Raw genomic sequence first — 20,945 nt, 5'->3', positions numbered from 1 at the left:
ATAAAGCCATTTTGAGGAGAGTTATTTTATGTCTGTCCTAATGGCATAGAACAGACGGGGAACAGGATGCTCCCTCTCTGGATTTCATTTTCTCTAGGTCCCAGAAATGTAAGGAGTGTTAGTCGTTCAGTCATGTCTGACTCCTTGCAACCCACTAGACTCTAGCCCTCCAGGTTCCTCCATCCATGGGATTTTCCACGCAAGAATACTGGAGTGGGTTGCCATTTCCTTCTCCAGAGGATCTTTCTGACCCAGGGACCGAACCCGGGTCTCCTCCATTGCAGCAGACTCTTTGCCGTCTGAGCACCAGAACTCTTCAACTCGGGTTAAGAACAGATGATTAGAGATCTGGTGATACAGGATGCAAGAGGCTGTCATCACCAGAAGTAGAAAGGGAGGCTGCTGAGAGAGGACCAAGAAGACTCAGATTGTAAATTGATCTAAGAGACATTTTGAACACGTCTTGATCCTGAAAGAAAGGTTTAGAAGCTAGGTTCCCATGATGCTGCTGGTACAGCTGAACTGAGCATTATTCTGTTATTACTACTACTGTGACTGTGCTGAACCACTGTTCCACCCACTCCCCTCCCCCACTGATCTTCTATCTTTCAGTCGAGACAGACTCACAGAATCTGATTAAATTGATGATATTCAGTATTCATCATTTTACTGTGGTATCTATTAAACTACCTATCTGTTTAGATTGCTTAGCTATATCTAGTCTTAAGAAAATTCACCAAAAATAAACTTTTTTGAGACAATGAAAGAATATTCACTAATGAAAAGGGGCCAAGTAAAGAAAAAGGAATAAAAAACTCTCATCACATCACTCTTAGTGGTAGACTAAAAGGTGGCATAATCTGTATTCATTTTCAAGCCACTCTCCAGAAAGTTGTTACTCTTTGATATGAAAAATTCATTGCTATGATTACAGATTTCACATAGCAGCTGGGCTTTAAAAAAATGATCGTGTATCAAGCTTCCATGTGGTATGAAGAAAAATATCCATAATTATCTTAAAAGAATATTAAAGTTTTAAAGGTTTAAACTCCTTTCCAAATATCTACATGAAACCAGATTTTCTTCATATACTTTAATTAAGACAACATATCACAGGAAAATCAATGCAGGGAAATATCTAAGAATCCAGCCATTCTTTATTAAGCCAGACATTAAACAGACTTTTTTATCATGCAAAACAGTGCTACCCTTCTTAAAAAAAATTTTGTTTTGGAAACCATAGTTATTTCTCATAAAATATATTGTTTATGCTAACATACAGTGAGATAGTTATTTTTAAATGAATACATTTTTTCTCAAGTTTTTCTCAGTCCTACTTTCTAATTTTGTAATAATGATTGATATAATCCTCACAAATATAAATTGAGCTCATTGAGATCACCTGTTTTAAGAGAGTAAAGAAGTCCTTGAGAGACTTCTTTGAGAAATCTCAAAGAACCACTGAATTATTTGAGAACCACTGAATTATTTCATTCCTTTTGCACTGCAGTTTAGGAACACAGGATACAAATGGTTAGATGACTTGATCCATGCCATAAAGCTACTTCTTTTTCATAGCTCAAGAATTTTCAAAGCCTAGTTTACATTTATAAATAAAAATTCTGCTTTTATAACTTACATTTTTTATTTTGCTGAATTCTATTACAATATTACTCCTAGTTATATTAAGGTAACTATAAGTCTCTTTTGATATTTTAAAATTCTTTTAAAAACTCTATACAATGCAGTTTATGAAACTTATCATATATTTTAAGTTTCAGTTTCTTTGAAAATCCTTTCAGAATGAATGGATAAATGGACAACTTTTTTTTCTATTTGTATGTTCTATTATTATGTTGAGTTCCACAGAGTTTCAAGTAAGTGAATGCTAATAATACCAGAAAGCTCTTTCATTCCAAAATAAGGAATATGCCTTCAATATTCTAATTATGTAACAGATACATAAACTATAGAATTTTAAGTTTATAAGATGTATTTCACTGATTTTCTACTAAAGTTTTGAAGCTATCCTGATATATCTAAGAGTCTTATTCTAAAGACACAATTTAAAATGGTCTGAGACAATTTTTCAACCTAGCTAAATTCCAAATTTATCTTTCGACTTATTTGCAACCCAAAATTAATTTAATAGATGTAATAGAATCCCACCAGTATCTCTAAGAATGTGGCATCCTTTATGGCATGAACTCTTCTGACGCCATCATGTAATAAATGTGCTGTTCCATACAAATATAGACACAAAATCACACAGCACTTAGAACAAATAGAAACTGTTTTACATAGCATCTTGATGAGGTAAGCTTGTGTTATATCCTTTTAATACAACGAAACACAGAGCTGTGAAAACCTGTTCAGACTTGTCTAGGTTAAATCACAGAATTACTGATGAAGTCAAAGGATAAAAATTCCCATGGTTTCTGGAACTTGTGAAACACAACAATATCCTCTCTTTCATTTAGAATCAGGACATGTTTGAGATATATTAATATATGGTTCCACGTTTTTTATTTACTTCATGCAGCATGAATAGAGGACTTGACTTAGTGGTAAGTAGCATGAGTAGAATTTATCTGAAATCAGAGCTCACTTTTCTTTGTTTCTGTAACTAATTAACAACACTATAAACAGTCCCTTTTGAGGACATACTGAATCTACCAGTAGTTGAATACTCAAAAAGAATTTGCATTTTGAAAAGGAAATAGAAATGTTAAGCATGTAATAAATATTAAGTGACCCCTATGTGCTGGGTATTTGAGATGTGATGAATATGACAGGCAAGGTCACACTTTGAGTGAGGGAAGATGAAGTAAACAAATGATTTCAGCTAATCTAGTGCAAAAAAATAACACACAACAGAGTAATGACAAAATAAAAAATTTAACTTTTAAAATTTAACTATTGTATAGGATATATTAAATTTTTAGGATTAAAAGATGCTTATTCCTTGGAAGAAAAGCTATGACAAACCTAGACAGTGTATTAAAACACAGAGACATCACTTTGCTGACAAAGGTCAGTCTCTTCAAAGTTATGGTTTTTCCAGTAGTTGTGTACAGATGTGAGCGTTAGACCATGAAGAAGACTGAGCACTAAAGAATTGATGCTTTGGAGATGTGGTGTTGGAGAGGACTCAAGAGTCCCTTGCACAACAAGAAGATCAAACCAGTTAATCCTAAAGGAAACCAACCCTGGATATTCACTGAAAGGACTGATGCTGAAGCTGAAGCTCTAATACTTTGGCCACCTGATGTGAAGAGCCAGTTAAGTGGAAAAAACCCTGATGCTGGGAAAGATTGAGGGCAGGAGGAGAAGACAGCCAGCAAGGATAACGTGATTGGATGTCATCACTGACTCAGTGGACATGGGTTTAAGCAAACTCCAGGAGATAGTGAAGGACAGGGAAGCCTGTGAGCTTCAGTCCATGGGCCACAAAGGGTCGGACACGATTGAGTGACTGAACAACATCATAGGATATATCTTTCGCTTAAGTGTACAATAGTACTTGTGGAAGTTTTGGCTAGGACTTCCAAAGTTTCCAAAGTGTGGATCACAACCACCCTCTCGGACATGTAAAAGAAGCAGAAGAAAATTGGCTATAGGGCTCTAAACTATTCTGTCTGCTTCTGAGTCCTCAAATGATCAAGAAGTGGTGATTGGAGGAGAGAATTTTCAGAATTCACTGTATTCACAGAGTTCAAGGAAGGGAGAGAGAGCTTAGTCCTGCTTAACCTAAATCAACAAAGAAGGCTTTAAGGAGACTATGGGGGAACCTGAGGTCTGGGGAATATGGGACTGTTTACTTTCCATTTGGAATGGTTGGTTAGTTGCTCAAAGGGTCATGTGGCCACTTTGTAATAGGATTTCTGGTTTTCCTGAATTCTGGCAGTAAAATACTTCTCCCAGAGGCCAATGGGATAAACAATGTGGTTTTTCCATGAACCAAATCTTGGAAAGCCACTCACTTAGGAAGCCAGCATGGGGTCTTCTTAGATTAAGCCCTGAAGAATAGCCAAGAGGTAAACATAGTCCTCTGCAGAAAGAAGCCAAGTAAATAAAGAAAGCTAAAGAACAGTAGAAAACAGAGATACATTAGCTCTTGTTATGGGAGCCCACAGGGAGAGTAGAGTGGGTCTTGGAAAAACCCATGAAAATGCAAAATGAGAAAGTGTCAATTTTAAGAGACATCCATTGTGGTCCAGTGGCTAAGACTTCACTCTCCACAAGGGAATGAGATTCCACATGCTGGAACTCAGAGTTCCCATGCTTCAACTAAGAGTTGGCATGCCGCAACTAAAGATTCCACATGCTACAATGAAGAGCAAAGATCCCACATGCCACCACTAAGAAGTGGCGCAGCCACTTTATTTACATAAAATAAATATTTTAAAGAAAGAAAAAGAGTCAGTTTTAAACATCTGCCAAGTCCAGAAAGTTTCTATACTAGATCATGAATGGTACTGTCGTACCAATTTAGTAAGAACTTTTCCGGTAAGCTGTCCATTAAGTCCCTTCGATCCCCACACTCCTACCTCAGGGGTGGGAGTCTGCAGGTCTTACTGAGATGTGGAGCTGGAGCATCCCCAGGAGGACAGAGAGAAGCAGCAGACAGCGCGCTCCTTTCTCTGCCTCTGCAACGGTGAGCTTCACGCCTGCAACTGGCCTGAAGACAGGGGGTAAGGAGACAAGCCTTTACCAGACAGCCAGAATTAAGTTGTGACTTCTTACTTTGATTGTTATATGTATGTGTTAGTCACTCAGTCATGTCAGACTCTTTGCGACCCCATGGACTGTAGCCTGCCAGGCTCCTTTGTCTATGGGATTCTCCAGGCAAGAATACTGGAGTGGGTTGCTATTCCCTTCTCCATGGTATCTTCCTGACTGAGGGATCAAACCCAAGTCTTCTTCATTGCAGGCAGATTCTTGCCAACTGAGCCCCCAGGGAAGGGCCCACCCCCCCACAACAAGCCTGTCTCATTGATTGTTATAATGAGATGAAAACTTCAATAACCAAAGAACTGTTTCTAATAAACAAGAATGACCAGGAAAACTATGAAGACTGCTTAAGTTTTCATCCAAGGACAAGGGAAGAACCAGTCTCACAGAAAGAGTAGTAGAAGACGATAATTAATTTGCTTTATGAATATATGCTACAAGCCTTGCTGGGTCAGTATTCTAAATACAAAGGTAATCTTCCTACGCTTGCAGGCTCAGTGTCCGACTCTTTGCTACCCCATGGTCTGTAGCCAACTAGGTTCCTCTGTCCATGGGATTCTCCAGGCAAGAATACTGGTGTGGGTTGCCATTTCCTACTCTAGGGGATCTTCCTGACCCAGGGATCGAATCTCTGTATAGTGAGCCTCCTGCATTGACGGGCAGATTTTTCACCATCTGGGAAGCCCCAATCTTCCTATACATCTTAACAAAATTTTTCCAAATTATACTTTGCCATATGTGAATATGCGTGTACACGTACATACAGAATCACGTGCTTTTCCCCTGCTATGAAGATGATACCTGTTTTCAGAAACTACCAATTCAGACTTGGGTACAGATGTGAAAGAATTCCTTACATATAATGTCATTTCCAGTTTTCCTGAATTAGTTAACTTACAGAGCAGTAATACTGTGCTACAAATATGGAAACTGTTTATTTTGGCCTAAGATGAGACTACCTAAGTAAGGTCCAGCCTTTAGAGACATATTGGAAATTGAAGTTAGAATCCTATCCAGCTCCTCTCCAGGATGAGAAAATGTCCAGTTTTTTCCCTTCAGTAAAGCTCTTCAAGTTTCTGTGGCCAAAGCTGTTTTTCTCAGCTAAATTTCACCAGGATCAACATGCTTTGAGTTATTGTATATTTGACCCGTAAACAGATGAGAGGAAAAACAAAAACAAAAACAGTTGAGATCATTCAAATCCGAGGGAATACTGCATAACCAGTGAGGAGCCAGTGAACGCTAATTCTGCACATTCCTACGTCTTCTGACATAAATGCCCAGAGGAGAAGGCTGGGAAGGAGAAAGTAGGGCGACTCCAGTGATTTCTCTTGGATGCACTGATTTATAATCTGAAACAGATTTAGCATATTAGCCATAATTTGGTCTTAGTATCTGTATTTTTGAGCACATATACAAGAATTACTTTTTCATATTCATTTGAAACCTAGTTCTTTGGAATTTAGAAATTTAATTTTAAATACTGTAAAAATTACAGCATTTGCATTGGCTACAAAAATCTGTCATACTTTTTTTTAATTGGCATAACATTGCTTTACAATATTGTGTTAGTTCCTGCTGTACAGCAAAGTAAATCAGCTGTATGTATACGCGTATCCCTGCGTCTTGAGCCTCCTCCCACTCCTACTCCCCCCATCACACCTCTCTCGGTCATCGCGGAGCACAGAGCTGAGTTCCCTGTGCTATACAGCTGTTTCCCACTAGCTACCTGTACTACACACAGCAGTGTGTAGTATACGTCAATCCATTCCCCCCTCTCCCGTGTCCACTTATATATTATCTACATCTGCATCTCTATTCCTGCCCTGCAAACAGGCTCATCTGTACCATTTCTAGATTCCATACACGTGCATTAATATACGATGTTTGTTTTTCGCTTTCTGATTACTTCACTCTGTATGAATATGTTGCCTGTTTTAAAGAATGTATCCAATGAAATCTGTACTTATGGTGCCTGAGTGCTAAGTCGCTTCAATCATATTCGACTCTGTGCAATCCTATGGGCTGTAGCCTGCTAGGCTCCTCTGTCCATGGAATTCTCCAGGCAAGAATACTGGAGTGGGTTGCCATGCTCTCCTTCAGGGGATCTTCCCAACTCAGGAATTGAACTCGCGTCTCTTAACCTCTGTTACACTGGCAGGCAGGTTCTTTACTATGAGCGCCACCTGGGAAGTTTCGGTATAAAGGTACAAAAATAGTTTTTAGCATTTTTCTGATCCAAATTTCTGGAACAGTGGATTCCTTTATAATAGTACTTTGTAATTTCTGAGACCAAATCTTGTACAGTTTGTATGTGTGTTTTATAAAATATTTTAAATATTTAAAAATGCACCAAATCCCAAACAGATCACTAAAAAGTAAGCAGCACTTACTATTATATCATCAATTCCTCTTTGAATATGAGTTTTACGCATTTATTATTTTTGGCCGCACTGGGTCTTCACTGCGCCAGCTTTCTCTAGTTGTGGCAAGCAAGCTTAGCTGCCCAGCATCATGTGGGAATTCGTTCTTCAGTCAGGGATAGACCCTGTGTCCCCTGCATCAGATTGTGCGTTCTTAACCACAAGGAAGTCCCTATAGGATTTATTTTGATTCATTCCAGAATGTACTTTCTTTTTCTAATTGTTTTGAACATTTCAAATTCTGCAGAGAGAGAATACTCAAAGTAAGAATTAAGCTGTAAAAACAAACACATTTAAAAAACAGTATAAAGCATTAAGGCTGTTAGTTGGAGTCAGCTACAGAACAAAACTTCCTATTCTTTAAAAACCACTGGATAAGCTCCCAAAAGTATTTGCTTCATAAACAATTTCATTTCTTACGTAAGTATGGTAATCTTCTTAGAGAAAGCCCTACATGCAGTTACAGGTATTTCAAACTTAACAGATTTTTAACTCAACATTTTCTGTGTTACATAGAGACACCTGCATGCGTGCTCAGTGGCTCAGTTGTGATCGACTCTTTCCGACCCCATGGACTGTAGTCCACCAGGCTCCTCTGTCCATGGGGTTTTTCAGGCACAAATCCTGGAGTGAGTTGCCTTTTCCTCCTCCAGGATATTGAGATACACTGACCTGTTAAAATAAATTATAGAAGAGATAAATTAGGGGGAAATTGCTTTCATTTCATAGAGATATTTCATTTTATTAAATTTCTTATCCCACAGATCCTTAAAATTGCACTATTAGTGTTTTTGAAATAGGAATAAAGATACAGGGAATGTTGAAGAAATTGTATAGAAATAATAAAAGAATTCATAGAAATTAGAACTATAATGCACTTCCTCCTAATTATAAGTGTTTTTAAAGCCTCTTACTCTTCTCTCTTCTTGATAATTTAAATGTTTTAAAATATCAGTTCAGTTCAGTTCAGTTGCTCAGTCGTGTCTGACTCTTTGCAACCCCATGGACTGCAGCATGCCAGTCCTCCCTGTCCATCACCAACTCCTGGAGCTTACTCAAACTCATGTCCATCACGATGGTGATGGCATCCAACCATCTCATCCTCTGTTGTCCCTTTCTCCTGCCTTCAATCTTTCTTTCCCAGCATCAGAGTCTTTTCCAATGAGTCCGTTCTTCACATGAGGTGGCCAAAGTATTGGTGTTTCAGCTTCAGCATCAGTCCTTCCAATGAATATTAAGGACTGATTTCCTTTAGGGTGGACTGGTTGGATCTCCTTGCAGTCCAAGGGAGTCTCAGGAGTCTTCTCCAATACCACAGTTTAAAAGCATCAGTTCTTTGGTGTTCAGCTTTCTTTATAGTTCAACTCTCACATCCATGCATGACTACTGGAAAAACCATAGCTTTGACTAGACAGACCTTTGTCGACAAACTAATGTCTCTGCCTTTTAATATGCTATCTATGTTGGTCATAACTTTTCTTCCAAGGAGCAAGCATCTTTTAATTTTATGGCTGCAGTCACCATCTGCAGTGATTTTGGAGCCCCAAATATAAAGTCTCTCACTGTTTCCATTGTTTCCCCATCTATTTGCAATGAAGTGATGGATCAGATGCCATGATCTTAGTTTCCTGAATGTTGAGTTTTAAGCCAACTTTTTGATTTTCTCTACTTTCTTCAATTTAAGCCCAAACTTGGCAATAAGGAGTTCATGATCTGAGCCACAGTCAGCTCCTAGTCTTGTTTTTGTTGACTGTATAGAGGTTCTCCATCTTTGGCTGCAAAGAAGATAATCAATCTGATTTCAGTATTGACCAGTGGTGATGTCCAGTTGTCTCTGCTTACTCCTTGAAAGAAAAGTTATGACCAACTAAACAGCATACTAAAAAGCAGAGACATTACTTTGCCAACAATGGTCCATCTAGTCAAGGCTATGGTTTTCCAGTGGTCATGTATGGATGTGAGAGTTGGACTGTGAAGAAACCTGAGCGCTGAAGAATTGATGCTTTTAAACTGTGGTGTTGGAGAAGACTCTTGAGAGTCCCTTGGACTACAAGGAGATCCAACCAGTCCATCCTAAAGGAGATCAGTCCTGAGTGTTCATTGGAAGGACTGATGCTGAAGCTAAAACTCCAGTACTTTGGCCACCTGATTCAAAGAACTGACTGATTTGAAAAGACCTTGATGCTGGGAAAGATTGAAGGCGGTAAGAGGAGGGGACGACAGAGAATGAGATGGTTGGGTGCCATCACCAACTCAATGGACATGAGTTTGAGTAAGCTCCGGGAGTTGGTGACAGACAGGGAGGCCTGCCATGCTGTGGTCCATGGGGTCACGAAGAGTCGGACACGACTGAGCGACTGAACTGACTGACTGACTGAAGCCAACTTTTTCAGCTTCCTCTTTCACTTTCATCAACAGGCTCTTTATTTCTTCAGTTTCTGCCATAAGGGTGGTGTCATCTGAGGTTATTGATATTTCTCCTGGCAATCTTGGTTCCAGCTTGTGCTTCTTCCAGCCCAGTGTTTCTCATGATGTACTCTGCATATAAGTTAAATAAGCAGGGTGACAATATACAGCCTTGACGTACTCCTTTCCTGATTTGGAACCAGTCCGTTGTTCCATGTCCAATTCTAACTGTTGCTTCTTTACCTAAATACAGATTTCTCAGGAGGCAGGTCACAGGTCAAGTGGTCTAGTATTCCCATCTCTTTAAGAATGTTCCACAGTTTGTTGTAATCCACACAAAGGCTTTGGCATAGTCAGTAAGCTGAAGTAGATGTTTTTCTGGAACTTTCTTGTTTTTTCAATGATCCAAAGGATATTGACAATTTGATCTCTGGTTCCTCTGCTGTTTTAAATCCAGTTTGAACATCTGGAAGTTCACGGTTCATGTACTGTTGAAGCCTGGCTAAGATAATTTTGAGCATTACTTTGCTAGTGTTTGAGATGAGTGCAATTGTGCAGTAGTTTGAATATTCTTTGGCACTGCCTTTCTTTGGGATTGGGATGAATACTGAACTTTTCCAGTCCTGTGGCCACTGCTGAGTTTTCCAAATTTGCTGGCATATTGAAGGGCCACACTTTCACAGCATCATCTTTTAGGATTTGAAATAGTTCAACTGGTATTCCATCACCTCCACTAGCTTTGTTCATAGTGATGCTATGACTTCACATTCCAGGATGTCTGGCTCTAGGTGAGTGATCACACCATCATGGTTATCTGGGTCATGAAGATCATTTTGTATAATTCTTCTGTGTATTGTTGCCACCTCTTCTTAATATCTTCTGCTTCTGTTAGGTCCATACCATTTCTACCCTTTATTGTGCCCATCTTTGCATGAAATATTCCCTTGGTATCTCTAATTTTCTTGAAGAGATCTTTAGTCTTTCCCATTGTGTTGTTTTCCTCTTTTTCTATGCATTGATCATTGAGAAAGGCTTTCTTATCTCTCCTTGCTATTCTTTGGAACTCTGCATTCAAATGGGTGTATCCTTCCGTTTCTCCTTTGCGTTTCACTTCTCTTCATTTCTCAGCTATTTGTAAGGCCTCCTCAGACAACCATTTTGCCTTTTTCATTTATTTTTCTTGTGGATGGTCTTGATCACTGCCTCCTGTACAATGTCACGAACCTCCATCCATAGCTCTCAGGCACTCTGTCTATCAGATCTAATCCCTAGAATCTATTCGTCATTTCCATTGTATAATCATTAGGCATTTGATTTAGGTCATACCTGAATACCAGACCACCTGACTTGCCTCTTGAGAAATCTGTATGCAGGTCAGGAAGCAGCAGTTAGAACTGGACATGGAACAACAGACTGGTTCCAAATAGGAAAAGGAGTACGTAAAGGCTGTATATTGTCACCCTGCTTATTTAACTTATATGCAGAGTACATCATGAGAAATGCTGGGCTGGAAGAGGCACAAGCTGGAATCAAGATTGCCGGGAGAAATATCAATAACCTCAGATATGCACATGACACCGCCCTTATGGCAGAAAGTGAAGAGCAGCTGAAAAGCCTCTTGATGAAAGTGACAGAGGAGAGTGAAAAAGTTGGCCTAAAGCTCAACATTCAGACAATGAAGATCATAGCAGCAGTCCCATCACTTCATGGGAAATAGATGGGGAAACAGTGGAAACAGTGTCAGACTTTATTTTGGGGGGCTCCAAAATCACTGCAGATGGTGATTGCAGCCATGAAATTAAAAGAGGCTTACTCCTTGGAAGAAAAATTATGACCAACTTAGATAGTATATTCAAAAGCAGAGACATTACTTTGCCAACTAAGGTCCGTCTAGTCAAGGCTATGGTTTTTCCAGTAGTCATGTATGGATGTGAGAGTTGGACTATGAAGAAGGCTGAGTGCTGAAGAATTGATGCTTTTGAACTGTGGTGTTGGAGAAGACTCAAGAGAGTCCCTTGGACTGCAAGGAGATCCAACCCGTCTTTTCAGAAAGAGATCAGCTCTGGGATTTCTTTGGAAGGATTGATGCTAAAGCTGTAACTCCAGTACTTTGGCCACCTCATGCAAAGAGTTGACTCATTGGAAAAGACTGTGATGCTGGGAGGGATTGAGGGCAGGAGGAGGAGACGACAGAGGATGGGATGGCTGGATGGCATCACTGACTAGAGGGACGTGAATCTGAGTGAACTCCGGGAGTTGGTGATGGACAGGGAGGCCTGGCGTGCTGTGATTCATGGGGTCGCAAAGAGTCAGACATGACTGAGCGACTGAACTGAACTGAATGGTCTAGTGGTTTTCCCTACTTTCTTCAATTTAAGTCTGAATTTGGCAATAAGGAGGTTCATGATCTGAGCCACAGTCAGCTCCCGGTCTTGTTTTTGTTGACTGTATAGAGCTTATTACTTTTTGGCTGTAAAGAATATAATCCATCTGATTTCAGTATTGACCATATGGTAATGTCCATATATAGAGTCTTCTCTTGTGTTTTTGGAAGAGGGTGTTTGCTATGACCAGTGTGTTCTCTTGTTAAAACTCTGTTAGCCTTTGCCCTGCTTCATTCTGTACTCCAAGGCCTTACTCATTACCTGTATTGAACCCATCCTATAGGATTCATCCACCCTCTTCTGTGCGCTCCAGCAGAACTGATTTTTGCAAATAATAGTCATTTAACATCACACTAACCAATACTTAAATATTTTTCCTCATTTATTTAGTTAAGTGTGTTGACATTACTTAAACTGTCTTTGCATTATTTTATGCTTTTCACTTTGCCTTGTCTCACTTGATCCCTTATTTTTGTCATTTTGAAAAGACTAGGGATTTTTTGTGCTAATTCTCCAGGTAAATCAAACATACTCGATTCTCTATATTTTGCCAGTTAACACTGACATATAATCTGTGAAATATTCATCTTTATATTCCAGAAAATGAATCTTTTATAAAATATTTTATGTATTTTTTAAAATTTACTTGATTCCACCAGGTCTTAGTTGCGACACGTGTGATCTCTGACCGTCATTTCAACATGCAGGATCTTTCGTAGCAGCATTCAAACTCTTTAATTGTGGCATGTGCAATCCATTTCTCTGGCCAGAGATAGAAACTGGGCCCCCTTCTTTGGAAGCGTGGAATTTTAGCCACTGGCCCACCAGGAAAGTCTCCAGAATAATTTAATCACAATGCCTTTAAAAAAAATCTATTGACAGATGATAAGAAAAACCATCTTAATCCCTGTTTCTTATGTAGTCCATTCATTTGACACCTGAGGCTTGCTAAATATTCTCTTGTGCTACAGCTGCACTAGATCTTAACCATTGTCCTGTTGGGCACAACACATGTACAGACTGAGAAACCTGCACCCAAAGCCTGTAAATGAATTTCCACGGATGACGGGGAAAATGTCAGATGCTAACTGGCTGTCTCCCATCCCTCCCAAAACAGCTACTTACAACCAACCTTCCCAGTGAAACTCAGAAAAATTAGCGAGTTAGCCTCAACCAGTTCATCAATAAGCATTTGTTGCGTTTGTTGCACATTTGTTGTTTTCAAGGCACGGGGAGAAAGCATTCATTTCTAGTTCTTTAGCTCTTTCCCAAAAAGTTTCTTACCAAATGTATTTTTTAAAAGTCTTTTAAGAATATCTCTTTTTATTTTAGGAGAATTTCTTTCACCCAGTTATAAGTTCAGAAAAAGTACCAGAAAAAAGGTATGTTTTAGGAAAATAGATAAAAATTTCAATATACCTGGAAGATTGGGTACATAAAGGAGAATAGAATGGAAATGGGAGGGGTAACAGAGGACTGTTTTGCATATAATGCTGGGTAGTTTAGATTTTAATCCCCTTGAACCTAGAGCTGTGTTATGTAATATAGTAGCTGATAAACCAAATATGGTTAATTACACTTAATTAATTAAAATCAAATAAAAATTCTGTTCCTTGGCTACACCAGGCACAGTTCAAATCCTCAGTGGATACATATGGCTAGTGGCTTAGTGCAAACAGCACATTTCTATAATTATAAAAAATTTTCTTGGACAGCACTGCCCCAGACAGTGGCTGCTGCTGCTAAGTCACTTCTGTCGTGCCCAACTCTGTGTGACCCCATAGACGGCAGCCCACCAGGCCCCCCCTTCCTTGGGATTCTCCAGACAAGAACACTGGAGTGGGTTCCCATTTCCTTCTCCAATGCATGAAAGGGAAAAGTGAAAGTGAAGTCGCTCAGTCGTGTCTGACTCTTCGCTATCCCATGGACTGCAGCCCTCCAGGCTCCTCCGTCCATGGGACTTTCCAGGCAAGAGTGCTGGAGTGGGGTGCCATTGCCTTCTCCGCCAGACAGTGAGGAAGCATGTAAAAATATTTAGTGGGGAAGCATGTAAAAATGTTTAGTAGAGTCGGAAGTGATAAATTTTAATTTTTCCACAAATCTCTAGTAAGAATTTGATAGACTGAAAACTGATAGGAAAATTAGGCTATGAATCAGGATACATATCATCCAAGGTTGTGTTTACAGAAATGAAGACTAGGGTGTCTGTGTGAGTGTTAAGGTCAGGGAAGAGATTACGGTCACAAAGCAGATAAGGAGGCTGAAGGAGAGCTAAAGTGCTTCTTATTTAGCAAAATGGGTGACTGCAGCCATGAAATTAAAAGAGGCTTACTCCTTGGAAGGAAAGTTATGACCAGCCTAGACAGCATATTGAAAAGCAGAGACATTACTTTGCCAACAAAGGTCCGTCTAGTCAAGGCTATGGTTTTTCCAGTGGTCATGTATGGATGTGAGAGTTGAGCTGTGAAGAAATCTGAGCCCCAAAGAATTGATGCTTTTGAACTGTGGTGTTGGAGAGGACTCTTGAGAGTCCCTTGGACTGTAAGGAGATCCAACCAGTCCATCCTAAAGGATATCAGTCCTGGGTGTTCTTTGGAAGGAATGATGCTAAGGCTGAAACTCCAGTACTTTGGCCACCTCATGTGAAGAGTTGACTCATTGGAAAAGACTCTGATGCTGGGGAGGGATTGGGGGCAGGAGGAGAAGGGGACGACAGAGGATGAGATGGCTGGATGGCATCACCAACTCGATGGACATGGGTTTGAGTGAACTCCGGGAGTTGGTGATGGACAGGGAGGCCTGGTGTGCTGCAATTCATGGGGTCGCAAAGAGTTGGAAACGACTGAGCAACTGAACTGAACTGATTGATCCCACTCACTGAAAGAGGAAACATTTTCGGAGTATAATTAAAAAGATAGGCACAGGGAACTCTACTTAGCGCACTGTGGTGACCCAAATGGAAAGGAAACCCAAAAGAGAGGGGATATGTACGTGTATTCATTTTGCTGTACAGCAGAAACTAACACAACATTCTAAAGCAACTATACGTCAATAAAAATTAATTAAAAAAAATTAATGGATGGGGTAATTGATGAATTCACCTTATAGCTATCTCAACTTTGAGACTGTGAGGGACATGTTACTAAGATGGACAACAGGCAGTTGGATCCATATGTTTGGAAGAGTCATCCTCAGGGAACTTAGGGGGAATTCATGGTCAGGCCACTGAAGACGTTTGCTCCCTTGCTCTCCGGACATCCCCTGCACCCTACTGCCTGCACCCTGATCACATGACTGAGCTTCCTGTGTACTTGCCTCAGGCTTCAGCTAGTGATTCAGTGATTGTTCTCATCAAAGGGTGGTGAGGGGCATGCCCCTCTACTGGTTTCCCAAGTAACTAATGAGCCCTTCTGACTTCAGTTCCCGTATAACTGGTTATATATTCCCATCCCCCCAGTGAAGATGGCCACCATGTCTTGCCTGCCATCTGCCATACACCATGAGGTGTTGCTCCAGGACTTTGCTTCACACATGTTAGTTCCCCCTCCATTGAACCATTTGTGTCTCTGTTGCTAACTCTGGGCTTGAAGCTGGGAGAGCACAGGAGTTGTGGGCCTATGGGATGGAGCCCAAGAGGGGAAATGCATTAATTGTTACCTAGATCTTTCATTTGTTGTTGTTTAGCCGCTAAGTCATGTCAGACTCCTTTGTGACCCCAAGGACTGTAGCCCACCAGGCTCCTCTGTCCATGGGATTTGTCTGGCAAGAAGACTAGAGTGGGTTGCCATTCCCTCATCCAGGGGAGCTTCCCAATCAAGGAACTGAGCCCATATCTCCTGCATTGGCAGGTGGAGTCTTTACCACTGAGCCACCTGGGAAGCCTGCATCTCTCATTACCTCCTTAAAACAAGTGCCTACAAGTAAAATTGCTTTTTCAAAGAATATGAATTATATTGGGGGAATTTTCAAATTTCTTCTCCCCCTACCCCTGCCACACACATTCCCTAGTGGCCCTTATTTTGTCGTGATGAAGAACTATTACTGATGCACATGTACAGTACTCTACAGGTGTGCTGGTGTGGTCTGGTGTTTTAAAATTCATTGGGAGACAGACTTCAGAGTTATATCCCTTTGTTTGTGAAAACTGCGAAAACTCTCTGCTACATGCCAATGGCTTTGTAAATACTATAAGGTAGCATACATTTGCTTCTTTATCAGTACACATTTCAGGTAGGAAAACTAATCATACAGGGAATTCTAAAGAGACAGCATTTGCTATGGAGAAATGTTGAAGGCTAGAAGAGCAAAAAGTGGAAGGTGAGATTAAATAATAAATTCCTAACTTCAGGAATCAGCTGCCAGCCCTAGAGCTGGTAGGATAGAGTATGGAGATGGTATTTTCAGAGCCTAAGAGCAAAGTCACTTCTAGGGACACCCACCTGAGTGTAGGGAAAGGGAAGGTGGGACCACTAAGGAGGGGGTTTCTCAACTGGCTCTATGACTTTGTAAAGGCCACAGCCATTCCCCCAGATACAGAAGCAGAGAGGTGGAGAAATAAGGGACAATAGCTTTCCCATGTTCCACCTTCTAGTCTGCCTGTGCAGAATTCTTTGCAGAATCTTACAGGAAGCCATCAGACAAGGAAAGCTGGGAAATTCAGTCTGTGAACTCTCAGCTCAACAATCATCACAGAGCAGAGTGTGGGTGAGTACGGGGCTCAAGTACAACTCACTGCACTGTGCTTTACCAGGAAAAAACATTTTCCCTCCTTTTGACAGTAAGCTCCTTAAAGAAAAACTATCTGATTTGGTTTTTGGTCACTGATATACCCGAGGGTTGGAGAAGGCAATGGCACCCCACTCCAGTACTCTTGCCTGGAAAAATCCCATGGATGGAGGAGCCTGGTAGGCTGCAGTCCATGGGGTCGCTAACTGTCGGACATGACTGAGCGACTTCACTTTCACTTTTCACTTTCATGCACTGGAGAAGGAAATGGCAGCCCACTCCAGTGTTCTTGCCTAGAGAATCCCAGGGACGGGGGAGCCTGGTGGGCTGCCATCTATGGGGTTGCACAGGGTCAGACATGACTGAAGCGACTTAGCAGCAGCAGCAGCATACCTGAAGGTCCATCATCCTGTCTGTTGTATAAAATGCTCAGTTAATGTCAATGCATATTTGAGTGAACAAAATGTCTATTTACATCATTTATTTAGATCAATAAAAGTTCAAATCAGTACTCATGTGACTGGCAAGTGTATTGTCTTTTACAGTATAGGGCCCTTGGAAGTCAGCATACTTTTTCAAGTAGTGCTGCCACTACTCAAAGGATTTTTAGGACTCCTTTTTTGAAACTGCCTTTCAGAACTACTTATTGAGAAATTCATGACGATTGGTAGAGTCTAGTACTGGTTATTTCCAGCCAAGACAAATGGACATACACAAAAAGGCGATCCCTAGCATCTGACCTCTAGAACATGAACCAAGACATGTTTTACGATGACCCACCTGTTACTGAGTTTAGCCCTTTTGGCCTAGCCTGGACCACTTGCTTTTGATCTGTAGGGTTTAATACTATTTTCAAAAAGTAAATCCCCTCTTGAAGAATATAGACTTGTTACTAATGTTACTAAGTACTTGCCACAATTTCCAACTAAACATGGAGCTACATGACTTTCTTAGCCTACTTCTGCTAGTACTTTGAATTTGGAATAAGATGATAATATGGTGCATAGCTGTAATAACTTAAGACTTCGTCTTTGCTGCCTTCTATAAAGAGGGGAGAATCATTACTGAGCCCCCTTCTACAAGCATGTTATCTCAGTAGACTATGTTTTTATATCTCAGGGTTATTTCCAGCTAAGACAAATGCACAAGCACAAAAAAGGGGTCCCCTGGCATCTGACCTCTAGAATACAACCAAGACTTGTTTTCCTTTGACCCATCTGTTCAAGTCTAAGCTCATACTGCTTGCTGCACAAAAGGCCAGTAATCAACAGGCAAGTAGCTGGGACAAGGAATAATGACTTCCTTTGGAAAATCAGTTAAGCAAGAAGAGAGTGGGCTCACGCCTCAAAGAACCATCTTGCCTGAGTTAGAATTTAGGCTTTTTTTTATAGTAAAAGTGGAGGGAGTAAAGTCAAACGCTTTCTGTTTCCTATCAGCCTCTGGAGAGGGATGTGTTAATCTCTTTCTCCTGGCAGTGATTCACAGGTGGGTCTGCTCCGGATGTTTCCTATGAGAAAGATTTTAGCTTAATGCGCATTCCCTGGAAAGCAGGGTTCCCAGAGATAGGCCGTTTATGTATAATTTAAGTGTATAGACAGCATCCCTTTAGTGATTAACTGATTTTTCTGGGCTTCAAAATCACTGCAGATGGTGATTGTAGCCATGAAATTAAAAGACATGTACTCCTTGGAAGGAAAGTTATGACCAACCTAGATAGCATATTAAAAAGCAGAGACATTACTTTGCCCCCAAAGGTCCGTCTAGTCAAGGCTATGGTTTTTCCTATGGATGGGAGAGTTGGACTATAAAGAAAGCTGAGCCCCGAAGAATTGATGCTTTTGCACTGTGGTGTTGGAGAAGACTCTTGAGAGTCCCTTGGACTGCAAGGAGATCCAACCAGTCCATCCTAAAGGAGATCAGTCCTGGGTGTTCATTGGAAGGACTGATGTTGAAGCTGAAACTCCAATACTTTCGGCCACCTGATGCAAAGAGCTGACTCACTTGAAAAGACCCTGATGCTGGGAAAGATTAAGGGGAGGAGGAGAAGGGGACGACAGAGGATGAGATGGTTGGATGGCATCACCGACTTGATGGACACGGGTTTGGGTGGACTCCAGGAGTTGGTGATGAACAGGGAGGCCTGGCGAACTACGGTTCTTGGGGTCCCAAAGAGTTGGACACGACTGAGCAACTAAACTGAACTGTAACAGAGGACAAAAATGTCAAGGTGAAAGTGTTAGTCACTCAGTCCTGTCCAACTCTGCGACCCTATGGACTGTAGCCTGTCAGGTTTCTCTGTCCCTGGGGTTCTCCAGACAAGAAAACTGGAGTGGGTTGCCGTGCCCTCCTCCAGGGGATCTTCCTGACCCAAGGATCGAACCCGTGTCTCTTATGTCTCCTGCACTGCTGTTCCCTGCCTAAAGGGAAATATAAGTAATAATAAAAATCTCAATAAACACCTTCATGGTGGTATGCTTTTAGCTCTGCTTATTCTTTCAATCTTCAGCTCTGTAAAGTAGGCCCTCTTATCACTCCCATTGTACAAATGAGAAAACTAGAGGCACACAGAGGGTGATTAACTAGCCAAGGCCATTCAGCTAGTAAAGGACAGTCCTAAGTTTAAACCTGGCAATCGGACTCGAGTCTGTGCTTTTAGCAAAAAACCTGGTATCCAGCAATTTTTAAAACGCCAGCACTGGCCACTGGGGAATTACTGGAAAAGGGAATCGACAATACGGCCCACAACTCGGAAACAGTGCTATAAGACCTAGGAAGCCTGCAGTCCCAGGAGAGGGCAGTGAGAAGCCAGGCCACCTGCCCGCACCACTGTGACAGCCCGCGCTCTCTGCAGGGCGGTTACCTTCCGTGACGCCCCGGGCGCCGCAGGACACTCATTGGGCCTCTGCTAAACGGCGTCAAATCGCGGGCGTCCATGGGGAGGCGGGACTTCCGTGGTCCGTGGCGCAAAATTCCGGCCGCGCCGGAAACACCTACTGAGGAGAGGGTATTGGGTACCCGCCTCCTGAAGCGGCTGGAAAATTTTGTGATCCACAGATTCCGAAGAGAAATTGGCGCAAGGGTTCATCCGCTAATTGCCAAGTTTTCGAGGTAGTGGAAAACAAGTCGGGATATGGACAGCCGCTTGCAGGAGATCCGGGAGCGGCAGAAGTTACGTCGACAGCTTCTCGCGCAGCAGGTCCGCGGCCCAGGGAGGGGTCGCGAATGCGCGTGCGCCGCGTTCCCCGTCCCTTTCTCCCCGTTTTTCCGTCTCCTCGCCTGCCACCCGGCAGCCCTTCCTGGTCTTGCGACTTTAATCCCAGGACCTCTCTACCCTCTCTACCCCGAATCGTTCCCCTTTCATGTTGTGGTCCTTGCGGTGGTGCTAAGCCGACCGCCACGCCTGGTCTTCAGCATCCTGTGTGGAATGCCCGCCAGGGGTCTGGCATCCTCAGTGATGAGGATACAAAACTTTGGTGTTTGTGTGTAAGTTATCGCAGTTCACGCGAGGAAAGGGGAGTCGTTAGCCCCTCAATTTCTCTTCACTGTTTAAATAGTCTTTTGTGTCTTGCCTTTTCTCGTATCAGCGCCTGATTCATGAGACTGTGGCTTCATTGTGAAATAGGTTTACAGTGTTTTTTCCTGGGATAATATCCAAAGACCGCGTTGGCAGTAGCCGGAGTGTAAATTTTAGGTTCTGCATCGTGGGTGTTGCAGTCGACTGTGTTGTATACGGTATCCTCGTCATTACCCACAGCTAAATGTTTGAATTCTTTCCTCAGTCACAACAGATCTCTCAAAGAGGTAGCGTTATCGTCACGTAATGAGACACGGGCGCCGGTGGCTAACGAATTTTTCCCTCGAGTCGTTAACCGCTGGGCCAGTAAGTTGAACCCTGGTTTGTCTCTCCAAAGCTTGTCTTCACCGCGGCTGGCGTGTAAATTGACACGTGCTGATTAGTAGAGTGCATATGCAGAAAATGCAGATGCCACCTTTGCTTAAAGTCAGAGGCTGTCTTTTCCTTTCTGCCCCTCGGATCAGTAACAGTGATGGGGGAAATGCTCATAAGCTTTAATGAGGGATCTTAATAGTTATTCAGAAATAGTTATTTTTTTTTCTGTAATGAATCTTGGTTTTAGTAAATGAAAATCAAAGATATAGCTTCTTTTATGACATGATGAAAAGATTTATGGTATAGTGTTTAAAATGTCGGTGCTTGGGGAACTTCTCTGTTGGTCCACTGGTTAGGACTCTGCGATTTCATGGCTGTGGCGTG

At 41.6% G+C, this 20,945-nt stretch overlaps 1 protein-coding gene and 1 long non-coding RNA gene across 2 annotated transcripts in view; one reads left to right on the top strand and one right to left on the bottom strand.

The window, feature by feature from the left end:
• Positions 1-1,078: 1,078 nt before the first annotated feature.
• On the bottom strand, positions 1,079-19,898 carry LOC132659919 (uncharacterized). Its single transcript, XR_009600972.1, has 2 exons — positions 19,533-19,898; positions 1,079-7,829 (listed from the first exon to the last, which is right to left on the bottom strand). It is a non-coding gene; the product is annotated as an uncharacterized LOC132659919 (long non-coding RNA).
• METTL14 (methyltransferase 14, N6-adenosine-methyltransferase subunit) overlaps positions 19,646-20,945 on the top strand; it is a 39,043-nt gene continuing 37,743 nt past the window's right edge. The window contains exon 1 of the mRNA XM_004009592.6: positions 19,646-19,868. Within this exon, the coding sequence (XP_004009641.1) occupies positions 19,803-19,868 (66 nt within the window). The 5' untranslated portion in view covers positions 19,646-19,802. The remainder of the gene's footprint in view (positions 19,869-20,945) is intronic.

Source organism: Ovis aries, chromosome 6 (assembly GCF_016772045.2).
Source record: "Ovis aries strain OAR_USU_Benz2616 breed Rambouillet chromosome 6, ARS-UI_Ramb_v3.0, whole genome shotgun sequence".
Taxonomy (NCBI): domain Eukaryota; kingdom Metazoa; phylum Chordata; class Mammalia; order Artiodactyla; family Bovidae; genus Ovis; species Ovis aries.
The sequence above is the reverse complement of the archived record's forward strand: the minus strand, read 5'-3'. Positions and strand labels throughout refer to the sequence as shown.